This window comes from Gymnoscopelus braueri, assembly GCF_963280865.1.
Source record: "Gymnoscopelus braueri genome assembly, chromosome: 19".
NCBI classification, from domain to species: domain Eukaryota; kingdom Metazoa; phylum Chordata; class Actinopteri; order Myctophiformes; family Myctophidae; genus Gymnoscopelus; species Gymnoscopelus braueri.
The window spans coordinates 36,476,305-36,501,873 of record NC_137621.1 but is presented as its reverse complement, the minus strand read 5'-3'; the positions used below and the strand labels follow the sequence as shown (position 1 = coordinate 36,501,873).

The 25,569-nt window shown below is 43.0% G+C and overlaps 1 protein-coding gene across 1 annotated transcript in view; it reads right to left on the bottom strand.

Annotated features, from left to right (window-relative positions):
• The window catches only part of syne2b (spectrin repeat containing, nuclear envelope 2b), a 188,590-nt gene that overhangs the window by 105,148 nt on the left and 57,873 nt on the right, over nt 1-25,569 (bottom strand). The window contains exons 38-67 of the mRNA XM_080414797.1: nt 25,433-25,569; nt 24,731-24,938; nt 23,562-23,674; nt 23,144-23,346; nt 21,780-21,887; nt 20,880-21,162; nt 20,165-20,494; nt 19,556-19,885; nt 18,952-19,248; nt 18,118-18,321; nt 17,442-17,558; nt 16,565-16,894; nt 15,764-16,093; nt 15,241-15,570; nt 14,078-14,407; nt 13,558-13,887; nt 12,644-12,973; nt 12,038-12,382; nt 11,449-11,627; nt 10,914-11,130; nt 10,678-10,776; nt 10,061-10,225; nt 9,348-9,695; nt 8,866-9,002; nt 8,199-8,328; nt 6,804-6,977; nt 3,435-6,221; nt 1,491-1,745; nt 1,155-1,310; nt 106-347 (exon numbers count right to left, since the gene is read on the bottom strand). The exon at nt 25,433-25,569 is cut by the window's right edge and continues 64 nt beyond it. Coding sequence (XP_080270923.1) covers nt 106-347; nt 1,155-1,310; nt 1,491-1,745; nt 3,435-6,221; nt 6,804-6,977; nt 8,199-8,328; nt 8,866-9,002; nt 9,348-9,695; nt 10,061-10,225; nt 10,678-10,776; nt 10,914-11,130; nt 11,449-11,627; nt 12,038-12,382; nt 12,644-12,973; nt 13,558-13,887; nt 14,078-14,407; nt 15,241-15,570; nt 15,764-16,093; nt 16,565-16,894; nt 17,442-17,558; nt 18,118-18,321; nt 18,952-19,248; nt 19,556-19,885; nt 20,165-20,494; nt 20,880-21,162; nt 21,780-21,887; nt 23,144-23,346; nt 23,562-23,674; nt 24,731-24,938; nt 25,433-25,569 — 9,544 coding nt within the window. The remainder of the gene's footprint in view (nt 1-105; nt 348-1,154; nt 1,311-1,490; nt 1,746-3,434; nt 6,222-6,803; nt 6,978-8,198; nt 8,329-8,865; nt 9,003-9,347; nt 9,696-10,060; nt 10,226-10,677; nt 10,777-10,913; nt 11,131-11,448; nt 11,628-12,037; nt 12,383-12,643; nt 12,974-13,557; nt 13,888-14,077; nt 14,408-15,240; nt 15,571-15,763; nt 16,094-16,564; nt 16,895-17,441; nt 17,559-18,117; nt 18,322-18,951; nt 19,249-19,555; nt 19,886-20,164; nt 20,495-20,879; nt 21,163-21,779; nt 21,888-23,143; nt 23,347-23,561; nt 23,675-24,730; nt 24,939-25,432) is intronic.

Here is a 25,569-nt window from a genome sequence, read left to right as displayed (position 1 = left end):
CACTGTAAGTTATGCATGTGTACACTCTCTGTTAACCCTCAGGATTTACAGTGTTGGAACGAACGTTGCCCTATGAATCTACAAATCTCTGATTGCATAACTCACGTGTCGATATCCTCCAGCTCTGCGATCAGTCTCTCCAGTGTCAATTGGGCTGCTTCGGTCTGACTGACGCACTCTGTCACCAGCTGCAGCTGCTCCTCTTTACCCTGGACCACAGCAGTGGCATCCAAGACGGCAGCGCTCCACTGGCTTTCCAGGTGATCCAGGGAATCTTTGTCGTCAACATGGGTCCCGTTGGACTGGGAGAACAAGGAAACCTGGGTCTGAGCAGCCTGCCGACACTCCTGGAATCACAATACATGGATACATGCAGTTAGACTGTTGGTTTGGTTGTTTGCAATCTGTATTCTGTATCTGATATCGATTACAAACGTACCATCATTATCAGATTTCCTTAATAGTGGTATTATATGAGCATTATGTTTTACAAGGAAACATGCAACTACAGAGTTAATGCAGATACCTTGTTGTCAATTACACCTACTGGTTTTAGCTCTTGCTCATTTGATTTTCCTATTTGTCTCATCTGTTAAGAAAGTAGGTAGCTGATATTGCACTTTTACCTTAGCGCTAGGTATACTCTTAGTTGCTTGTTTTAGAAGAGAATGCAGTTAAGACTTCCGGTGATTAGTAGTTTATTGTAGGTTGCTCTGGATAAAAGCATTTGCTAAATGACCGTAATGTAATGTAATGTACCTGCCTACTGCTGTAATAAACTACACTTAGCTTCATTAGATTATTTAAAGCTCCAGTTATAGGCATGCTAAAGGATGAGATCGGGGAATGTTGATATTTTACTGTATAGTATTATATTTATTACAATTTTAAGTTTTTGTCTTTTTGTGCCTTGTATGTTTGTCTTTTAAATGCTGCCATTTTGGCCAGGTCTTGCTTGAGAACGAGATCAATGATCGCAAGTAAGTACCTAGTAAAATGAAGGTAAAATAATCAAAATAAACTATATATGTAGCTAATATTAGCAAGCTTGCAATACACTTCAATGGAGTAGGCAGATACAATGTCAATGGGTGAAATAGATTTTGGACATGGCCATTATTAGATCTCCTGTTCAACATGGCGTTAAACCTCACCTCTACTCTCTCCACTTGCTGGGTCATGGCTGCTGGGTTGAGTTCAGCAGGTTGGTTCTTCAGGTCCAGGACTTTGGTCATCAGCCTGCTCAGACGCATATCCAGATCACTGACGGAAGTGTGGAGAAACTCTGCTGTATCTTCCTGAGACTTAGCCTACCATTGGAGAGAGGAATAACAATCAGAATCACTTTATTCACAACAAGTGCAATTAATATAGGATGATGTCTTAATGGCACGCATGCAGAGATAAACAGATTCAGAGGGAACGGAATTACACAGCAAAACTATTGTTCTCCAAAAAGTTATGGATATATACATCTGAATGACTTCTACCTCAATAAGAAGGCTACCGGGACCAGTTCCAGCAAGATGCTGAATCTCAGAGAAGATGTTACTCATGGTGGTTTTTTTGGGTGCCTCCAGAACTGGTTTCTCCATCTTCACAACATCAACTTTTGCCTCTGCATGGGTGCCCTCAAGCGGTGTCCTTTCCATCAGAGCTTTGTTTACAGGGATAGCTGCAGCTTCCAAGACAGAAACAACCTCCACTGGTGCTGGGGGTGGCTTGTCCGCACTCAGCACCTGTTGCTATTGAACACAAAACACAAATTTCCATAATTAAAAAATAAATAAAACAACAACAAAAAGGTTCAAATTGCAGCATAAAAGCTCATATAAAGAGAAAGAGTGCCGTTGCACAAACAAAGAGTTTCTGTCCCTGTCCATTCAAAGAGAATGACGTCACCACTGAGGCAGCTCATATTCCTTGCTGCAGGCGGTGAGATGTTAACCACTTAAGCCCTATTTTATACTTTAGATATGCAAAAATAGCAGAACTACAAGCTTCACAAGTTGTCACATTGTGAGGTTGTAGATTTGCTATTATTTAAATTATTTTTAATATAAACTGAATTATTTAAAACATTTAGAAAAAGAAACAAAGTAACACTCAAATGCATTTTTGCCTATGCATGCCCAAAATATGGACACCAGGGTTTAAGCACCTCAGCCCTGTGGTGCCTTACACGTATTGCCTTACACGTTTCTTGACCAGTCGTTCATGTTTGTGTTAAGACTGTTATGGAACAAGTGTAGGCAAGTCAAAGCAGTGGATTGGAAACAAGAGAGGCTTTGTATTACCTCCCTGAAATGATGAAAAGCTGTTTTTATTCTCTCCCCTCATAGTATCTTGTCTTTCTCTCCCCAGATGTGTACAGATGTTAACTTCTCTTCCCTGCTACTTCAGATAAAGCTGTATTTTGTGCTGAAACTCTGAAATGTGGCTTGAAGGCATGGAAAAGTCAAGTGTACAATTTTTTATCTAGCTTACTGTATGTTACACAGCCTGCAGAAAGCATACACTGTTTTGTGAAAAGATAATGGGAATACACAGGCTTCTTTTTCTTTTTCAGACAGCAGCAGAGAGATACAAAGAAGGGAAACAGAGGAGATAAAATTCTTGTGGATTTGATCTTCTGCCAGCTGTTCATGGCGTAACAAAGTGTTTAGCAGAGGACTTCACTACTGGGCCTAACAGCAATCGATATATCTTCAATAAGACCTATTCATCTCAAAATAAATTTGATGTTTAACATAATTTAAAGAAAGAATATTGAAGTAGGAAGCTCCTAAATTTATTAAAAGTTGTGCAAGTTCCAGCAAGTCTTAGAAAGCCAGGAACACAGTATGCTGTTGACGAGGAAGAACACTAGTTCTAACCGTGTTGCCATTTACGCTTGTATGTCGTCATACTTTAGTAGTACTAATACTACACATATTTTGATGCGTTTAAGGAGTTTTCTATTTATTTATTTTTTGGGGAAATATTGAACATTTTTGAAGGGTTGAAGGGGTTCTTTAAATCCCATCCATACATTTCAGTTTCCGATTGTTCTTAAGCTTAGTCTCATGCCAAATAATTAATAAAAAAATCACACCCAGTGTGAAGTGGGCGGTGTGGTCATCACAGTGGTCATCATAGTGATGGAAGCTCACTTCCAAAAAAATGGATTTTTGGAAGTGCATAATGTCATCATGTGTCTCGCTAGCCAATCACAGTGCTGAATAGAGTCAGCCAATAGAGTCAGCCAATCACAGTACAGGAAAGTGGGCCAAGTGGGCCAATCACAGTGCAGGAAACTAATACTAATGAGGTGTCCCAACCCCACTTATAGGGGCGGCTACACCACCCAAAAATTAGATGAAGACAAAAATAGGTCCTAGATCAGTTCTCATATTGTAGATGTTCATAATTCTGACCACACCCTCAGGTCTTACCTGAGCTGAGGCTACATTCTCCATCTTCACTTGGACTGTGGTTGTTGCTGTGGCAACAGGGAGAGGCACATCATCTTGTTTTCTATTTGCATCTAGCATCTCCTTCTGCTCCTTCACTCCTACCCTCTCCTTCTCTTTTCTCTTCTCCTCCTCTTCTTTTTTTTCTGCTACATGGGTTTTGATTGTGTCTGGTTCAGGAACAATGCTGGGTTGAGGAAGAGCCTTGTTCCTGCTGTCTCTCCGCTCTGTCCCACTGAGCTCTGATTGAACCGCCACAGTAGATGGCTGCTTGCTTTCCATAACTAATTCAAGCCGCATTGTCTGGACCAGATCTCTCCTTGGCTCCTTGTCTGTTGTGAGAGGCACCTTTTGTTGCTGCTCTGTATCCATGTGTGAGTTTAGTTGTTGAACAATGTGTTCTTCAGTTTTTACATGTGTGTCCTTCAACTTTACAGATGGTTCAGCCAAACACTTGGCTGCGTCCTGTTCTGTGTTCAACTCCACCTGGGTTTCATGATTCTTCTCCACCACAGGTGTTTCTCTTGTGGTTGTAAGTGGTTTGAGTGGAGCTTCAAGCAGGGATGGCTTTGTCAGACTTGGCTGAGATATGACAGTTTCTGTCAATTCTCTTTCTACTGTGTCTGGCTGTGCAGGTACAGTGACTGAAGCTTTGGCTAAAATGACCTGAGAGTCAGATTGTTGTTCATGATCACCAGGTGCTTTTTGTGGCTCAGACTGATCTAGCTTATCATCAGGCTTGGTCTGGGTGACTCCAATCACAGGCAGGTCCAGTACTAAATATCGCATTTGAGTATCAGGGGTATAATCTTTCCATAAATTGTCTACGTAATCTGCCCTGTGCAGTGCATCTGCAGGTTGGGGGAGAAAAGCTTGGGTCTGAGTTTTTGCGCTGGGGCCTGTCCGCTCAGGCTGGCCAGGGCCCGGCTCTGGGACCTCACTGGGTGTGACTTCGGAGTAAGAAGATGGAGGCACAGGCAATGAAGTCTGACTAGCAAGACTTAGAGATTTATTTGATTCAGTACTTGGATGGGAGGCAGTATCGGTTCCTAAATTATCTGATGAACGGACAAATGTAGTATCAACCTCTATAGAGCCAGGAGATGCAAGGCGTGTTATTTGAATGTTTGCCCGTGCTTGCCTGCCTGCTGTCTGCACAAAAAAGGCAGAAGTGTCCAAAATAACAGAGGCCAGTTTCTTCTCAGGTAGGACTTGTATGTTCTCATGTATGGGAAGACTTGGGGTGTCATATGCGAAAGGTGATGGGTGGTCCGGAGCATCCATGCCATGAACCTGGACACTGCTTGTCTCAGATACTACATCCATCTTTTCCTCTGCTGTGGATTTCTTCTCTTGGGTGATTTCCACTCTTTGTACAGCAGTTATGCGGTCACAGTGGTCCTTTACTGGAGGCTGAATGTCACAGATGAGCTCAGCTGGCTGCCTCTTGATGTCTGGTACTCTGATCTGCTGTGAGTCGGTATCCAAAATGAGCATAGCTACTTTGCGGACATGCTCAGGCTGAGGTAAAGGCTCTGCCGTCTTTATGACTTCTGTTAGAGCTGTGGGAAGCTCTGGATCCTTTGACTTTCTTCTTGGAGCTACTTTACTTTCCTCTACACAAATGGTTTCCTCCACAACAGCACTTTTGGATGGCCCTGTGACAATCTCTGCAGTTAAGGAAGGCTTTGGACTCTCAGGCTCTTCCTTCATTTGCCCAGCCTCTACACCTGTAATTCCTGTCTGAGCAGGAGCTGGCTTTGACGTTGTAGACATTTCAAGACTCTTTGACTTTCTCCTGGGTGGTACAACCTTAGCTTGCTCCCCAGCACGTGCATCAACAGGCTCTGTGATAGACTCTGAAACCAGACACAACTTTGAACTCCCAGGTTCTGTTATGGTCTGTGCAGACTCTTTGCCAACAGATCTCACAATGAGTTCTGGAGTCTTTGACTTTTTCCTGGTCGGCACAGGCGTTGTTTCTTTAACAACTGTCAATTCACTTTGATCCCCAGGAGTTGTGAACGATTTTGCACTCTCTGCCTCTGTTATGGCCTGTGCAGGATCTTTGCCAGCAGATTTCATAGCAAGTTCTGGACCCTTTGACTTTCTCCTGGGCACAGGTGTTGGCACAGGTGTTGTTTCTTTGATGACTGGAGTTTCAGTCTGATCCCCAGGAGCTGTGAAAGACTTTGGACTAGGTTCTTTCTTGCTCTCTACTGGTTCCACAGTAGCAGGAGTCATTGAAATCTCTGTGGTCTTTGACTTTCTCCTGGGAGGTTCTAGTGTTTTGGCCTGTTTTGTGACAACTTTGGGAGATTGCTTTATTATAGGAGGCTCTGAAATCATAGCCAGAGTCACAGGCCTTGGTTCTTCCAGGGTGATTTTAGCATCCATGCTAGCAGTTGTACTCTGCACAGTAGCTGGTTCTGAAGTGATAGACTTCTTACGTCTCTTAGTTGGTTCAGGTTTGCTTTGCTCCGCAACGGTAACCTTAGCCTGTTCAACAACTTGCTCCACTATGATAGAGGACACTGCCATTTCAGCCTCACTGTGAAGGGTCTCTGTACTAACTGACCACTCCTCTTTAACAAATGTAGTTGTCTCAGTGACTGTGTCTTGTTGGCTATCCTGGACGGCAGCGGCCCGTGTCTTCTCGGGTGAGCGTTTGTTTTTTCGTGGTGGAGGCACTACAGGCGTAGTTGTAACAGGAATGACCTCAGAGCCCGGAGGAACTGGAGCTTTCTGCTGGCTGTTTTCACCAAGCTCCTGGAATGAAAAAAAAAGGTCATAAATAAAAATAAGTTATAATGGTCTAAATCACATAATGTCTATATATACTGTATATATACAGTATGTACATGTACAGTACAGACAAATAATGCTGCGCTCACTAGAATTGTAGTACTCAACTTATTTTATTTGAATACTTGGAAAAAGATAAAACGATTTCAGGTTCATGTTAGATTCGCTTAATTAATACATTTTCTATAATCCTGGTTAGTCCTCTATTATTTGTATATAGACATACTTAATGATTTTTGCCCCAACTGGCACCCAAGAGGAGCACAGCTGTGCACAGGGTTATTTACATATTGCCCTGAGGGTATTTATCAATACCAGTGGTGAAAAGTTACTGTAGTTTTTACTCCACAAATAAAATGTTTTGAAAATATTTGGACATTTTTGAATAATTTTTTTCTTCTTTTTTTTTTTACATGAATCTTCTCTTCTAGGGGTTCCTGGTTTTTCAGATGGGGGCCCGCAGCCAAATACTGTACATATAATGTTGGGGGTCCTTGACTTTACAAAAGTGAGAACCACTGCTTTATTCACACAGGCTCTCCTCACCGCCAGCCTGTGGTTAAGAGAGACAGTGTGAGTCCCCGTCTCTCTGAGTGTCTCTGAAGCTTCTCTCTCCAGTCTCTGAGTCTGCTCTGCTTTTAGACAGTCAGCCAGGAACACATGGTGAGACAGTGCCTCCTGCAGGCCGAGGCGCCTCTTTTCACCCTCCTGTAATGCAGCCTGAGACAAGGACACAATGACAGCCGTGATGAATGTGGCATAACATAGAAGGACTGCGATAAAGCAAAGGGTCACTCGCTAGCGTTCAGATACATGATAGTAAGTTATGGGAACATTCCCTGTGTCCCTGGACATTCAAATGGTAAATGGTGCATTTATTAATGGTAATTGGTGTATTTATATAGCACCTTTTATTCAAATGCAATACAATGTGCATTACATTCACCCACTTACACACCCATTCACACATCGATGGCGGAAGCAACCATGCAAGGCACTGTCTTGCTCAAGTACACTTTGACAAGCAGCAAGGAGGAGCAGAGGATGTCTATTGTCTACCTACTGAGATACTGCCATCCCAAATGAAATGTTTCTAACACACAGCAAAGGGAGCATGTTTGCTGTGAGTGATGTACAGTAGGTAAATATTTCACCACTTGTCTAGGACAAGTAGTAGACATTTGGAAAATGGCTCCTAACCAGCTTCAAAGAGTGTTTTTGAATTAACCTTTCAGTACTTGCAGTATCTTCTTTGCACTTTTCTGTCCAATGAGAACACCGAGTTCAAGTTTGATTGACATTAGAATTACATCCCAGCGCACAGCTAGATGATGTCACATCTGTTAGCAGAAGCGTGAGTCCTCAAAAAGGACACTATGACTGAACAGTTATGACAATGACTAGCAAATCCCTAGGAATATTTTGAGCACTTTTTGACAGTTTATGCTCAACATTTTCATAATTTTTTTATGTTCTGATGCATGTACAACAAGTCTTTCCTGACAGAAAAATATGGTCTGTTTCACCAATATGAATAATAATAAAAAGTCAAGAGACCTTCATCAAGGAAAAAAATCAAATACGTAGTAATGATTTGATTAATATTAATGACTTAATGACAAGAAGCCTTGTTCAACAGAGACCACCATTGCATAAAATATACCGGATTGTTTTCAGTGGATGTGGGGAAATATCTGATATAAAACTCGGGGTGTTTGAAATTAAGAAGGTTGAGAATCACTGCTTTAAATACACTTAAAATAAATTAAGTGCCCAGAGGCATGGATCCCCTGACTGCTTCAGTGAAGGTCCTCAGTGGTCAGCAAGAGGTGTCTAGCTGTAGGATTGTGAAGCAGGGTGCTGAAAAACTGTATTTGTGTTCAGCCAACGTCTCCTCGCTCGGATATATTAAAAAAAAGTTCAAAAGAGTTCAAAACTCACCTGAAGAGAAGATGTGGAGTCTGGTGCTTTACGTTGGTTCCACTGCTGCAGTGCCTGAAGACAGTCTGTCAGACAGTGGGACGTGTTCACACCGCAGGATCCCTTCCTCTCAGCTAGTCTGGTCTTCAGACTGCACATTAGATTGCAGCACATTTTATTTAGTTGAAGGGCATGTTATATAGACACTGATTGAGTTTAGAAAAGACAGAGAGAATAATAGGTTCAATGTTCAAGGCTTTTATTGTCACATGCACTTACTACAATACAGCTGTGGCAACATTGCAGGTAGCAACAATCTTGTTCTTAGCGTTTTAAGTACTACTGAAAATAATGATGTAAAGAAACTAGTGTGTGTCCGATAGTGTAATGATTACAACCAGCCTCTGGACCCACATGCCCCCCAGCTAATTTAGGATTGAATCCCATCAGAGCAGTCTCACTCTCAGCTTTCCTTCTGTCTGGCTCCCTCTCAGCTTTATTGTCTGTCTCCATCTCAGCTTTCCTACAATCTGTCTCCCCTATGGTGTCTCCCTCTCAGCTTTCCCATCTGTCTCAACTAGCGGGGAGTGGACCACCCACTGTTCATTAGAAACCAACACAAAATAAAACAAGTATGCATACTTTGTTAATCAGCGGAGTGTTTGCAATTCTTGGCGTGGGGTGTTACCTGTTTTGTTGCTGATTAAGAGACTCCACTGTCGAGATAACGTCTGCTGGCAGCTCCTCCGTGGAGACGGAACCCTTCACTTCCTGGTACAGGTCGTCAACTTTCACCCCCAGACCGTCCAGTGACCGCTCACAGTTCTAAACACGAGGGTAAAATAATAATGTACACATTTTTAATATGCATTCCAAGAACACACAATATATAGCACTTATGAATGACATATCACAACTGTTTGTTACAATAAGGTTTGAAAGTCAAGACTTCAATGCAAAATGTTTCTCAGTGCAAACATGGAAAAATGCAAGTGACCAAATAAACATGCACGCACACACACACACACACACATACACACACCCACCCACCCACCAACACCCACACCCACACCCACACCCACACCCACACCCACACCCACACCCCCCCACACACACACACACACACACACACACACACACACACACTTCAACCTGTGTGAAACTAGTCACCTTCAGACTGCTCCAGTACTGCTCTAGCTGAGCGATGTTGTCCTGTGGTTCACTGTAGCTAAGCGCTTGGTCCAGAGAGCGCAGCTCCCACTGCAAGGCTGCGGCCCTCTCCTTCATCCCCTGGGCCCGCTTGGCCAGCAGCCGGTCCAGCTCCTCCAGCCTAGACTCACACACCGTCAGCCTCTCCCTCACCTCCCTCTCAGAGGCGGTGCGGAGGTCGTGGAGGTGGCCGACCTCCAGCGTGAGGGCGTCGCGACCTCCCAGGGTGCAGAAGGGCAGCAGGTTGTCTCTGAGGGAGTCCAGCTCTTTCATCTCCCTCTCCTCCCTGTCTACTGTCTGGAGTAAAGCCTGGAGGAGAGAGGAGAGAGGAGTTGGAATGATAGAATGGGTTTCTAATTTAAACTGACATTCTTGGAGAGGAGACTGGGTGAGATGGCTGATAAGGTAGAAGATGAACAATCTTCGTTCATGATGTCATGGGAATCGGACAGAGAAATAATAGTTAATTATTATTAATAATAACGTGTGTGTGTGTGTGTGTGTGTGTGTGTGTGTGTGTGTGTGTGTGTGTGTGTGTGTGTGTGTGTGTGTGTGTGTGTGTGTGTGTGTGTGTGTGCGTGTGCGTGCGCGTAATAAGTGTGTGCTAATGTTGTGTTTCAGAGCTTGAGAGTGGTAGCTGAAGCAAGGTGAGAGGTGAGCACATGTAAACCAACCTTGAGTGTATTGATGCTACTGTGTAGCCCCTGTCTGTGTTTGCGTGGCGGTGGCAGGACTTTAACCTGCTCTCGGAGCCAGTCCTGAGCCGCACCATGCTGCTCTACCAGCTGAGTGCACTGCCTGTCTGCCAGGATACCCATCTCCAGGCTAGAACCAGTCTCCTAATAACAACATCAGGGTGGAATGACAGTTAAGGCCAATTTATGCTTGGAACGACAAGTGTCTAACCTAACGAAATAAGTGACTTAAAAATGACAAAATAAATTTGTCAATTTGGATCCTTTTGTATACTCTCAGAGTTATAAATCATTTAGCCTGGAACCCCTGGGGGTACCCAATACTACCATTTGAAAATAGCAGATCTACAAGCTCGCAAAACACATCACAATGTGACAAGTTGTGAGCTTGCAGATCTGATATAATTTTATCTTGAAAAGAATTAGAAAAATGTGGAATATTTTTGAAACATTTTGACACAAATCTTGTATGGGGTTCCACAGCCAAATACATATTCATTTAGAGGTCCTTGACATGAAAATGCTTGAGAACCACTGTAATAAATGTATTATGTGTTTTATTTGTAATGAATATGGATAGAGAGGGGTGAACTCACTGTGAGCTGTTTGAGCAGGGTAGGGATGGATGCCTCCATGTCTTTCCAGGACGGGTCTGTCCAGCTGGGGTCCTGGGTGATCTGGAACAGCTCCACGCCCTGCAGGTGAAAATGCACTTTTTCAAACATACTTTTTCAAACTTCATTATTTAAGATTATAAGGCATGTCCATTTTATTGGACAGAACGCAGAACAGTGAATGCATGCGAGTTAAAAGTTCAGTTAAAATGCCTTACTTGTGTGCGAAGGGCAGTCAGGACCGGGGTCAAGGACCTGGTTCTCTCCAGCAGGGAGCGAGCCTGTTCCACAGCCTGTCTGCGGTCCCCCAGGCCAGGCCAGGGAAACAAACGAGGCAGGTCGGCCGCCTGCACCTGGACCTCCGCCAGGCGAGACTTGGCCTGACCGCGTTGGGACTGACCGGACCTCAGCCGCTCCACCAGACCCTTCAACTGTCTGATGTGGAATTAGGGATAAACACATACTAAGACTATCAAAGGTGGTGTGGGTCATTGTGGACACATGGTGACAAATTATTTGTCTGCTTGTCAAACAGCTAGTGATGAGGTGCCCTTGAGCCTGAAAGATTGGTATTACTTAAATCTAATCCTTAATCAATCAACTAACCAACTAGTCAACTTAATAAGTCATTCATTTTATGCTTTGTTTCATAAAAAATGTACTGTTGAATTTAATCCATGTGATTTTCTGTAAAGTGTCTTTAGTTTCACATATAGTGTTGCACAAATGAAATGTGTTATTGTGTCACTGTACCTCTGGACTCCCTCTGCAGGCTGTAGGACAGTCCTCCACTGTTCCTCTGTGTCTCTGACTGTTTGCTCCACCTCTCGTCTGCTGCTCTCCTCCAGGGCCTCATTCTGACACAGACTTTTGCATCGTTTTTTGAGTTCTTTGAGCTGAGATTCTCCTTTAGACTTGGAGTTCAGGATGGCCTGCAGGTAAAAACCATATTTTGGTTACTACTGTACATTTGCATTTCTACGTAAGGTTTCGTGGATTTGACACTATTTTTATGGTGTTGTACAATATGTGCTGGCTGACATTAAGTATTACCGCCAACAGCATCACTCCTCTCAATCTAATAGAGAAAGTAGCAAACGCCTACATGTAGTGAATGTGTTGTGTACGTTGTTCTCCGGATCCCACTTCTGAGATGAACTAGTTGCTTTATGGCCAAGTTTGACTTGACTTACATTGAGCTTAAACTATAAAAAATTGTAAATTGTATTTTTTAGCTTGCTCTCTCTCTCACCTTTCCACTCTAAATGCCAAAAAGTAACAACAGCAACACTGCAAAAGAATGAGTCAGCCATGAAAGCTTGCAGTGTAACTTTTTCTTTACCTGTGCTGTGGTCAGTCTGGCTTCTATCTGAGCCTGGTTGCCCTGAGTGCCATTCCCCACAGAGTCAGCCTGCTTCTTCAACTCTGTGACCCAGGCTCCGGTGCTGTGTGCCAAGGCACGGAAGGCCACCAGCTCCTTGGAGAGGGAGTACTGTCTCTCAGCCTTGCGGAGAGCATCGTCTGCAGCCTGCAGGATTGTTTTCCATTCCGCCTCCGTCTCTCTGATGGTCTGCTCCACCTCTCGTCTTCTGCTCTCCCCCAGGTCCTTACGCGCACACAGACTCTGACCCAGTCTCATCAGGTGGTTCACCTTGGCGTCTCCCTCTGGCTTAGAGCTAAGAACAGCCTGAGGACCAAAAATAATACCATGTTATCATCGCATATCATCAAGTCATGTCAATAGCATTGTGATAATTTAAGCTTCGGATCTTCCAATACCATGTCAAGCTCCTTCATTTCTTCACATGTCTGACAGTGTATTTATTTATTTGTTGAATGTGTATTTTATTACCGTGATTTTTACTGATATTATTGATCCACATCAAATTCAAAACAAAAGCTATCATTAAATCTAAGCCACTGTTTTATTACTAATATCCGAACCAACCTGTGCTGGAGGTATTGTCTTCTCTGGATCTTTCTGACTGTCCAGGGAATGGAGGAGCTGCTGTTTGTCTCCAACCCAGCGTCTGGTGTCTGCTTTGTGGGTGTCAAACTCTCTGCACAGACCCTCCAGAGCACACTCTCTCTCAGCCTTGTGGAGGGTCTCCTCTGCAGCCTGCAGAACTTTCCTCCACTGCTCCTCTGTGTCTCTGACCGTCTGCTCCACCTCTTGTCTCTTGCTCTTGTCCAGGTCATCATTCTGACATAGACTCTGACCTATCTTCTTCAGTTCATGGAGCTTGGAGTCCCCTTCCAGTTTGGACCTCAGGATGGTCTGAAGACACAGTGGTAAATTTACATCTAAATGCAGGAAATTAACTGCTCAAGTACTGGGCTAAATACCTGACTAATTACTGTAATGTTTTTAGACATTTAACCCATTAAAACCGGGAACGCATCTGTGTAACCATTATTTTACACTTTGGCTATTCAAAATCGTGAAAATGTGTGCAAATCTTTGAATATATATTTATTAAAGCGAACATTTGTAACTCAAATCTTTGCTTCTTGGGGGACCCTGGAACAAAATATTTTGAGATATATATATTTTTTAATATTTTTATTTTTTATATTTCTTTAAAAAAAAAACTGTTTTGATTTAGAAAACATTTTTAGAATCGGCCTCAGGTCTTAATGGGTTAATATATGCTTGATTTTAAATGAAACAAACCGCTTCAACAGTGCAATTAGAATATAAACTAAATAAAACACCTGTCATCACTGTTCATCAAATGTGACAAAGCAATAATTGTGCAAGAATATTTATGTATTATACTGGACCATAGTACATATTGTACTATGGTCTCTGAAATATTCCACTACCGTTCCCACAAGATTAAATCCCAGCCGTGAACTAACCTGTGCAGTATTTATTGTCTTCTCTGGATCTTTCTGACTGTCCAGAGAACGGAGGAGCTGCTGTTTGTCTCCAACCCAGCCTCTGGTGTCTGTTTTCTGAGTCTCAAACTCTCTGCACAGACCCTCCAGAGAACGCTGTCTCTCAGCCTTGTGGAGAGTCTCCTCTGCAGATTGCAGGACGGTCCTCCACTCCTCCTCTGTGTTTCTGATTGTCTGCTCCACCTCTCGTCTCATGTTCTCAATCAGGTCCTCATTACGACACAGACCTTGGCCTTGTCTCCTGAGATCACCGACTTTAGATTCTCCTGCAGGTTTGGAGCTCAGGATGGTCTGAAGAAAGACAGGTAATAGTAAACTGTGCATTTAGAACAGCAATAACACCAAATCATTCATTAATAATATGTTTGTTGTGTTGATACAGGTGGATATTTTCCATCAGATGTCTATGTTGTAAAATGCACAGTAAAAAGGAACTTTGTAAAAACAATGTTTCTAAAATAAGCACCAATGTTCAACCAACCTTAGTAATCTGTAGCCTTTCTTCAGTATCCTTGTTACTACCCAGAGACTGCAGGTTGTGTTTGTGTTCTCTCATCCAGCACTGGACACTGTCATTCTGGGTTTTGAAAGCCTCAAAGTCTCTGTGTAAGACAGCCTGTCTCTCAGACTTGTGGAGAGTCTTCTCCGCAGTCTGCAGGACATTCCTCCACTCGTCCTCTGTGTCTCGGACTGTCCGCTCCACCTCTCGTCTCCTGCTCTCCTCCAGGTCCTCATTCTGACACAGGCCGTGGCCTCGTCTCTTCAGCTCTGCTACTTTAGTGTCTCCCTCTGCCTTGGACCTCAGGATGGTCTGAGGACAATGTTGGTTAAGTTGGATTTAAAACATGAGCCACTTACATTTGATTTAAACGGCTTGATATTTGGCCAGCATCAAAAGTAAAAGATGTCAATAGTGACAGAAGGAAAACATTGTTTAAATGTTTCCAGAAATATTTTGACAAAGATGTTACACTGTTGTATGACTGGTATTCAATAAATGATATTGTTTATAGCAGGGGTTTTCAAAGCGTGAGGTGGGCCTCCACAGTGAAGCACTAGACTCTAGCCTTTCAAGCATTAAATAAGATGAACGTGCGTGGGTAAACTTAAACTTGGCAGTGTACTTAGAACTCATAGCAGCATAGCATGTCTATCTCTCTCACTTTCTCTGATATCTATCGCAAATCGGCTGGGGGAGATAGACCTTTCAAGCAGGAGGGAAGATGAAACAGGACACAAAATGTGTTAATTATGGCCCAGATCGCTGGCCTAGCGGTCCCGGCACTTAGGCTCCAATGCAGCCTGACCGCTTGTCGCAGGTTTGAATCCCGATCCCGATGACCTTTGCTGCGTGTCGTTCCCCATTTCCTGTCTATACACTGTATACTATCAATAAAGGCAGAATAAGGCAAAAAAAAAATCTTTGAAAAAATTAAAGTTAATTATGATATAGACTGATGTTGACCTAATGTGTAACATTTCAGCAGTTACAGTTATTACATTTTGTCATGTAGCTTATTTTCCCCCCAACTAGGAACGTTTGGAGAGAGCTTTGTCTGTAGGGAGGCCCACTGTCTCAGACATTGAAAACCCCTGCTGTACAGCATTCTATTCACCAATTACTGTCACCAGTTATGAACATACCTGTGCTGTATTTATTTTCTTCTCTGTAGCACTCTGACTGTCCAGAGAACGGAGGAGCTGCTGTTTGTCTCCAACCCAGCCTCTGGCGTCTGTTTTCTGGCTCTCAAACTCTCTGCACAGACCCTCTAGAGCATGCTGTCTCTCAGCCTTGTGGAGAGTGTCCTCTGTAGCCTGCAGGACGGTCCTCCACTCCTCCTCTGTGTCTGTAATGGTCTGCTCCACCTCTCGTCTCATGTTCTCCATCAGGTCCTCATTACGACACAGACCTTGGCCTTGTGTCCTGAGATCACCGACTTTAGATTCTCCTGCAGGTTTGAAGCTCCGGATGGTCTGAAGAAACATATGTAATACGTAAATTGTGGCTTTAGAACAGCAATAACACCAAATCAAGTTTGTTGTGTTGATACAGGTGGATATTTTCCAGGGGACTTCTATTTCTGTAGTAAAATGCAAGGTAAACTGCAAAGCTTTGTAAAACAAAATTCTAAAATTAGCACCTGATCAAATACAAATGTCAACCAACCTTAGTAATCTGTAGCCTTTCTTCAGTATCCATGTGACTACCCAGAGACTGCAGACTGTGGTTGTGTTCTCTCATCCAGGACTGGATGCTGTCATTCTGGGTTTTGAAAGCCTCAAAATCTTTGCACAAGACAGCCTGTCTCTCAGCCTTGTGGAGAGTCTTCTCCGCAGTCTGCAGGACATTCCTCCACTCCTCCTCTATGTCTCTGACTGTCGGCTCCACCTCTCGTCTCCTCATCTCCTCCAGGTCCTCATTCTGACACAGACCCTGGCCTCGTCTCTTCAGCTCTGCTACTTTAGTGTCTCCCTCAGCTTTGGACCTCAGGATGGTCTGAGAGGAAAGTTAGTTAAGCCAGAGTTAAAAGGCAAGCAAGCTAATGCTTTGAGGTGTTGCTTGCGCTTGTTTGAACCACATGAACCCTAGCGTCCCTATTCTGGGCAAACGTTAAAAAATAGACAAGCTCACAACACGTTGCATTGTGATGTGTTGCAAGCTTGTGAGCGGACCAAGTATTAAGCCCTGGGGGACCGCGATCAAAAAAAAGTATATAGGGTTTAAGTGGTTAAACAGTTTGACATTAAACAGTGTCAATAGTGAAAACTTCCAATAGTAACATGAGGTGAAAAAGAAATATATATGTTTCTTGAAATATCTGACTATTTTATTACAATATTGTATGACTAGTAGTCAATGCATGACACTATATACAGTATATGTGTATATTGATATTCCATATAGCATTTAATGAATACCAAATATTATTAACATGCCCATTTAAATGAATACCAGTCATGAACATACCTGTGTGATGTGTATTGTCTTTTGTGGATCTTTCTGACTGTCCAGAGAACGGAGGAGCTGTTGTTTGTCTCCAACCCAGCCTCTGGTGTCTGCTTTCTGGGTGTTAAACTCTCTGCACAGACCCTCCACAGCACACTGTCTCTCAGCCTTGTGGAGGGTCTCCTCTGCAGCCTGCAGGACGGTCCTCCACTCCTCCTCTGTGCCTCTGACTGTCTGCTCCAGCTCTCTCCTCCTGCTCTCCTCCATGTCCTCATTCTGACACAGATCCTGGCAGTGTTTCTTCAGCTGGGCCAGTTTGGAGTCTCCCTCAGCCTTGGATCTGAGAACGACCTGAAGGCACACACATGAGGGTTACCCGCAGCTAACACTATTCTATTCTCAAATAGAAGCTTAACCATATGAGATCAAGCATCCTAAAAATAGGTGAAAATGCGGTGAAAATAGCTGATCTAGAAGTTCACGACGCAAGTCGTTGTGAGCTTGCACAGTACATCGGCTATTTTCTGCGAAGAGATTTGGTGTAGAGGGGGGAAAAGGGTAGGGGACCAACTATGGACCCCTAGGGAACCCCTGTCAACGAAGTATGTACTGTTTAAGTGGTTTAAAATGTTCTATTTATTAGGCCTCCCTATTCAACAGATCTTTGTATTTATGAAAAAAATAACAATTATTGGCACCTTGTGTTCCTTCTAGTCCAAGCAGTCTATGCTTTAATTTTTAAAGAATTCAGAATTCATTATTCTTTAATACTTTTGTTACGTCTGTGCGAGTGCTACCAAGTCAAATTCCTTGTACTGCATGTACAAGTTATTGCCAGTAAAAGTGATTTGGTTTTACTAGATCTGTTGCCACTAGTTCTGTTGCGGGGCACACTCACCTGTGCTGTGTGCAGTCTGTCCACTGGCATCGTTTGGTTGTTCAAGGCATTCAGGCGCTGATGAAGGTCTCTGACCCAGGCCCCAGTGTCTAGTTTATGGGTGTCAAATTCTCTCAACTGAAAAAGACATTAAAATATCCCTTTTGGTGGTGTATTCAGCATCATTGTCAACTGAAGCTTTGTCAGGTGAAGATATGGGGCAGGACATTAAATGGACGGCATCTCTAAACCAGTGGTAAGTTTTTGTCTCTACCCCCTTTTTGATTACCCCCTAATTTCTGAATCCAAACCCTTTACCCGATTACAACATTTTGCTTAGAAAACTGCAAGAGAAAACCATAATGTGATGCTATGAATGAATGATAACAAACCTTTTGAAGAATTTTATATGAAAAATAAGAAATGGAATGAGAGAGTTAGTGCCTCCTGAGCAGACGTATTACTTTGGCCATAACATTTTAATAAGTCCAATTTAGAAGGTGTGATTGATACGTTCAAAATAAACCCATATAATGGCAAATAAGTATTGCTTTCTATTGTAATAGGTGCCCTAGTCAAGGTTTTCATATGACACTTTACAGATCAGCAACATCACAGATCAAAGTTAAACTAACACTCAAAAGATTTGACTGTGTAGCAGGCAGGCAATGAGCTGTAAGAAGTTTGTCTGTCTCACCTCCCCCACTCTGGTCTCTGTGTCCTGGGCGATCTGGGCCTCTGCGTCATCCAGAGCCTGCCTGGCAGACTGGAGGACTACCCTCCACAGCTCCTCTATGTCTCGGACCGTCCGCTGGACCTGCGGACGGTCACACAGACTCTGGCCTCGTCTCCTTAGGTTGTTCACGATGCAGTCTCCCTCGGGCTTGGAGTTCAGTATGGCCTGAGGAGCAGAGAAATGTTAACAGGAAATGGCTGATTCCTTAAAACGAAAGAAAGGTAAAGTGCTGCGGTGGAGAGGATATGTGGAGCTGATGATCGATTACTTTTCTTAATTTTTCTCAAAAAAGATATAGGCTTTGTAAGTCACAATGTATAACCTAAAGCGGCAAAAAACACCCTTTTATACTTCCTCAAATAACCCTGATTATACAGTATGACACAAACAAGAGTGCTTCACTCCCTCAAATCTTAGAAAGGAACAACGTTACAGACCATAAAAGTAAATAAACAAGAATCTAATTAATTCAACAATTAATTTATAGCACCATAACAGTAGTCTGGCATGTTAAGGCTACCTAAATTAAAACATACATACATACAACATGACTTCTTAACCGCACTGTGAGATTTATTTTGCCAACGTTGACTTAAATATTCAGGTAAGTTCAGTAATGTTTTAAAGACTATGGAGAAAATTATGAAAGCAAATTCTAAAAAAGAAAGCCATGGAAGGGGAAATGGTCTGTTTAAGTACGATATACTGTGAATAGACAATGACAATGTACAGTACTGATGCTGGTATGACAAGGTGATTTGTTTGTTGAAACCACAAAATGGTCTGTAAGCAGACCTCTGCTGTGTGGCATCGCTCTCCAGTTGGTATGTGACGGCCCAGGAACTGAAGGCACTGCTGCTTCTCTCGGATCCACACCTGGCTGCTTTTCTTCTGGGACTCAAAGTCATCAAACAGGTTTTTGACCTCTGCTTCTCTAGCGGACAATAGGACTGTCCTCAACAGGTCCTCTGTGTCTCTGACCATCTGCTCAACCTCTTTTCTCCTGCTTTCCTCATCCTCGGACAAACACTGGGCTCTTCTCTTCAGCTCTGCCAGCATGGAGTCTCCCTCAGTCTTGGAATTCAGGATGGCCTGGGGGACACAGTACAGTCAGACGTATAATAAAGACCAGTATAGGGATCCTGTAAAATAATCCCTTTCAAAAGGTTATTTTGTCTGATCTAATGGACAGTAAGGTGAAGACAGACAACACATTATGAAAGGAGACGACCTTTGACACAGGTCACAAAACAGATTCCCACCTACTCATGACTAGTCCTACACCTACAAACGGCCTGCATTCATTTTGCTGCTTCAACTTCTTTTTCCTTTTTTTAATCTAGTATACAATTGTGTTCAACAAAGTTTCGCATAATGAAACTAAAAGTCTGAGACTAACCTTAATCATCTGTAGCCTTTCTTCAATGTCCAGGTGACTACTCAGAGACTGCAGGTTGTGTTTGTGGTCGTTCACCCAAGAATGGATACTGTCATACTGGGTTTTGAAAGCCTTAAATTCTTTGTCAGAGACAGTCCGTCTCTCAGCATTGCGGAGAGCGTCCTCTGCAGCCTTCAGGATGTTCCTCCACTCCTCCTCTGTGTCTCTCACTGTCTGCTCCACCTCTTGTCTCCTGCCCTCCTCCAAATCCCCGTTCTCAGACAGACCCTGGCCTTGTTTCTTCAGGTCCTGGAGTTTTGAGTTTCCTTCAGGCTTGGCGTTCAGGATGGTCTGGAAACAAAGGCGTATTAACTGGTCAAGAACGGGTACCTTGGCTTCAGTAGTAGTGAACCATACTCTCATCATGAAAGTCAAATAAAAATGGTGTTGTTCAATACGGGACTTTGAAAATTATGCTATTTAAATAATGACATATTATGATATTTCTATATGGGAGAGAGCTTACACCAATGACATACTGTATAAGACATTAACTGGGAATTTGGACAGAATAAGTTCTCAAACATCAATAAAATAGTAATTCTATGGTTAAGGTATTGCCAAATGTACCTTTGTTTTTTGTAGCCTTTCTTCGGTGTCCATGTGACTACCCAGAGACTGTAGGCTGTGTTTGTGGTCTCTCATCCAGCACTGGATGCTGTCCTTCTGGGCTCTGAAAGCCTCAAAGTCTTGGTGTAAGACAGCCTGTGTCTCAGCCTTGTGGAGAGTCTTCTCTGCAGTCTGCAGGACATTCCTCCACCCCTCCTCTGTGTCTCTGACTTTCTGCTCCACCTCTCGTCTCCTGCTCTCATCCAAGCCCTCATTCTTACACAGAACCTCGCCCTGTTTCTTTAGCTCTACCAGTTTGGAGTCTCCCTCAGCCTTGGACCTCAGGATGGTCTGAAGACATTAAGGAGGAAATTAATTCATAGCAAGATGACACTAGTAGCATGACACACAGAAAATTAAAGGGGAACGAAAACCTGGGTCAATTCTGTTGTTTTCTACCCTCCATATCAAAAGTGTCAAAACAGTGACCATAGTACACTGTGATGTATGCAACACAGCTGCAGCTAGTAAAATTAATAATGAGTGTATTAGATTTAGGGGAGCCAATGTGTAGTCAACATGTACATTTCTATTATAGTTGTATTAGCTGCAGCTGTGTTGCTTACGGTACATCACAGCATACTATGGTCAGCATGGCATGTTTTACCCTCATATAATGTTTTACCTTTAGAGGGCAGCAAACTTACAACCCTTTGGTGCATCCTTATTCACTGACCTGTGCACATTGTTTCCTCTCCTCAGGATGCAGGGTCTTGCTGGCCTGGGAGGTGAGTGGCTGGATCATATCTTTAATCCACGTCCTGGTACTCTGTGCCTGGGTGCTGAACCTGTCGCACTCCCCCTGCAAGGTGCTCTGGGCCTCTGACTGCCTCTCCAGCCGGGCCAGCAGGTTCCGGTAGCGCTGTATGAGGTTGTCTCCATCCTTCAGGAGACTGTCTGCTCTCACTCCCTGTTTCCGCACTGATGCCAGGAGTTCACATAGGGCCTCAGCTTTCCCACTGGCCCATGGGGAGAGATGACACATACAGTTTGACTGCTGCAGTGCAGTGAGTGCACACCCAATTCCTCAGTATCATTTAGCAATGAAGGACTACCCCACTGTCGTACGATGGTGTCCCATCCCGTTAATCTACAAGCCAATCTATGCACTATTTTTGTTGTGGGACACCATCGTACGCTGGAGTATAATCTAAGCACCTGACTGCCATGCCTTTGGGAAATGGAAATAGACATTATCATAACTGACCACTATAGTTATGAATGACCTACTTCACTAGCTACTTTTGGTCAAAGAAAGCCGTCATGATAACAGCATTTCATATTGGTTTCAGAGTGGTTAACATACTGTATCTGTTCCTAGCTCCATATACACCTTCAGCAAACCTCAGATTAGATCAGTGCCTTCCTCCTGTGTCCCCATGTCTTATGTAGGACTGATGTGTCTCTGAACCAGTGCCACCAAGGCCATTTCCAATATAGAATTAATTAAACATCAACGATCACTTGAAAGTCAAGTATGATGGTCCTCCTGGGGGGTCTTTATTGTGAGTCCTCAGGTGACTGAAGATTAAATTAAAAGCATATGATAACGGTACACAACATTTGATTACAGTACCTTTCATTGTGAAGGTCTTTGACAAGTTGGCCGACTTGGTTTGATTCAGGTGACTGTTTCTCTTTGGTCTGGAGCCAATCACGGAACTTCTCATACTGCTCCTGCAGACTGGAGAGTGCAACACACCACGTTGCAATTATATTTGATGAACAAGTTACTGTTGTTGGTTTCAGCAAAATGTCTAGCCACATTCCCATCATAATATGATTATATTATAATCAAGAGGTTTGCCAGGATGAATTACTGTGGCATCGTACTGATTTAGAGCATACAGTATTTCAGTTCAGAATATAAAACAATTAAACCCTATATACTTGTAGTATATCGTCGGTGTCCGGGACGAACCAGCTAACTCCATTTTCAGCTTTTTTTTCTTTTTTCATAAATCAACACTATTGAACACCCTTTACGTCTGTGTAAAAAATCTAAACATTTGAACCAATGAAAAGTATTAAAAAGCGCCTCTGACGAAAACTCCCAACTCCATTGGATCCTCAAACTGTCCGTCAAAAACAAACAACTCCCCCCTCTCCTCTCCAATGCTGCTTTTTCACAGAATGAGTAGAGCGCGCTGCGCAGTGAGCCAGGAGGAGGATCACGTAAACACACTCCCCGTAGTCTGTTAAAACTATGCAGTGTACCTGTTTATCAAACTTAGCACTGACGCTAATGTTATGAAAACAAGTAATTATATTTCTAAAATCTATGAAGTGTTAATGAGGAGAGCAATGTGACAAGAAGAAAGGCGTTCATAGCATTTCTGTCGCGCTGAAACCTCTCCCTCAGCAGCGAGTGGAGCTATTGTTTGGACAATAACTCCATTTCAGCTTGATTTCTGCTCGTCTGAAACTACTAACTCCACTAGCGCTGGGTAAAGTGTTGATTTACCCGCGATTTGGGTAAAGTGTTGATAATATAATGACACATGCAAGTATCTGACAATATATAAAGTCACTATACCAACTTTGATGGGGCAGTATTGATTTGTTTTAAAAATATAAGGTTTTCTTCATTTCCTGAAAAACTTATATTTTGTTTTCTCGTTTCCTGAACAATGAGCGTTTTGGAGTTAGCGGTTTCAGGCTGGACAGCAGAGATATACTGACCGGGGTCCCTCAGGGGTCTAAACATGGTCTCTCCATTTTCCCGTCTACACTATATCTCGTTGGCGAAAATAGCAGATCTACAAGCTCACACTTGTGCATCCACAATTTTAGGCAAATGTTCCCCAAAAAAATTGCTGAATGTTCGCCTATTATGACATGCCCAGAAAGAATAGGGACGGTATGTTTCATGTCTGGTTAATCGCTTATTTGCTTGTTCTTCCAGTCTTGAAGGTAACAAACAGGAACAGGTAAAGTTACCTGTTTAAGGCACCGAGGGCAGCCTCCATCTGCTTCTGTCGGTTCTGACAGTGAGTTCTGAAGGTGGCCACCTCCTCCTCCTGCTCCTTCAGCCAGGAGATGAGCTGAGACAGTGACTGAGGAGGGACCTGTCCTCCGGCTCTCTCCAGGTGCTCCCTCAGCCGCTCCAGACGTTTCTCTCCCTCCTTGGATGCCAGGAAACCCTTAGTGCACAGAAACCAGGGGACACATTTTTACTATATTTATACAATCCTTTTAACCAGAAAGGAAGGACCCATAGTGGAAGAAAGTGTAATCACTTTCATAAACCTGATTAACTTATTAAGTATTTACATTATCTATCCATCCATACATCCATCCATCCATTCATCCATTCAACCATCCATTCATTCATTCATCCATCCATCCATCCACTTACAGTCAGTCTCTGCAGGGAAGTGGCCACATCTTCTCTGCTTTCAGGATTCTCAAAGCATTCGTTGACGGACAGCTGTATATCCTGGAACCACTCCTCAAATGATTGGCTGTCATCTGACGGAGAGACAGAGGAGACGTTTACCGAGTGAAATACCAGGCAGAAACTACTCTGAAATGTCCGTGACATTTTCAGATCCAGAAAATGGGTGTTTATCATGTGGCTCTTGTCTGACAGAGGTAAAGACAAAAGAGATGTGCTTAAAAAAAAAAGTTTTTCATCCAGGTGGCATTTTCAAAACCATGAAACAGACTGCATTTTAGTGTTTGTTCAGTCTAGCATTCACACAGCGAGCAGTATGTTAGCGCAAGATGAATCCAAGAAAGACAAAGGGATTATTAGTTGAGCGGCATTTTCAACCGCTTGAAAAAAAACTCCTCATGTCATCCCGTCTCTCCTCTGTCTCTCGCTCCTGTACTGTCAGATAATGATAATGATGAAGGCTGAGAGACTGAAACATGACAGTTACATAAAATGTCCACTTGAGGATGTAGCCGCGCATCTTCCCTTTTTTGCTTCACTTTGATTTAGGCTTTTTCTTTCGTTGTTTTGAGTATGAAATTTATTTTCTCTTACTGTGCATTAGACATTTCAATTTTAATTGACAGTACAGTGGAGAGAGACAGCAAAAGGACAGTGAAGAGGGAGAATGACATGTGACATGGTTCTTGAACCAGACTCGATCTTGGGACACCGTCACAAGTCACTCCTTATTCTTTGAGTTCAAGTTATTTCTATCTGGTCATATATACAATCTGCTAAAATGTACCAATTTTTTCCCTGTTGCTATTGCCCTTTTGAATAATAGCATGATATAATTTTATGATTCTTGATTCTATGTTTGTGCGTTGATTGGTGTGTCTTGATTATTTATGATGATTGTATTTACTGTTGGCTGTGCAACAAATTGCCCTTCGGGGGTAATAAAGATCGTCTTGATTGTGATTATGTGTTACACAACACACATTAATGGACCCACCATGCTTTTCTTGGAAATAATCTTATAACAAAGGCCAACTTGGTTGTCATGTCATTTCTGTTTAAGCACCATGTGTCAGTCTGTCAGATGTATTACACCTTATCTCTGTAAAAAATGTGAATCTAACTCTGACCTGTTATGACTTTGAGCAGGCCTTTCTCTGCTTCCACTCTCTTCAGGCGGATGCTGTCCTTGGTGAGTGAGATGGTCTCTCTGAGCCTGGTACAGTCAGTAGACAGAACCTCCACCACCTGAGGACTAGCCACACTGGACACCAACCCCACCTCCTTCAACACAGCCTCTGCCCGCTCCTCCTGCGCCACCAGCTCATCAGACAGATGCTGTTGGAGGGGGAACAATGTAAGATATACAGTAAAAGTTGCTCTTGGTTGCAGCGATACTGTTGTGGATAAGAAATAAAGCAGTGAATACAGTACAAATGGTGCTGTACAACAGGTTGAGAAAAGCATTCTGCTTGCTTAAACACTTTAACCTTCGCATTCCTATTTTGGGCAAAGAAAAAAATAAAATGTTTTTAATAATTCAAAAAAAGAAATAGCTAAAATAGCAGATCAATCAAGTGTTGGAGATTGGCTATTTTTGCCATTTGTTGTACGGCAAAGTATATATGGCTTAAGTGGATAATTCTGTTCTGCTTTGTTCTATTACAGTGTACTGCTTCATTAGTTTCAATGTACAAAAAACCCAGAAGTGATGTCAGGCTCTGCATTCAACGCTAACACAAGTCTACTACACTTAAAAAAAGAAGGGAACCATCCATGAATGCAACATACTGTATAACAACAACATTTAGCAGCATAGAGAGCTACTGTACCTGTATGGTGGTGTTGGCCTGGGGCTCTGACATGTTGACCTTGCTGATAGAGGACTGGGTCTTCTCTATGGCCACCTGGCACTCTGCCATCTGCTCTGACAGATGTTTCTTCACAGCGATTAACTCCTCAAACACAT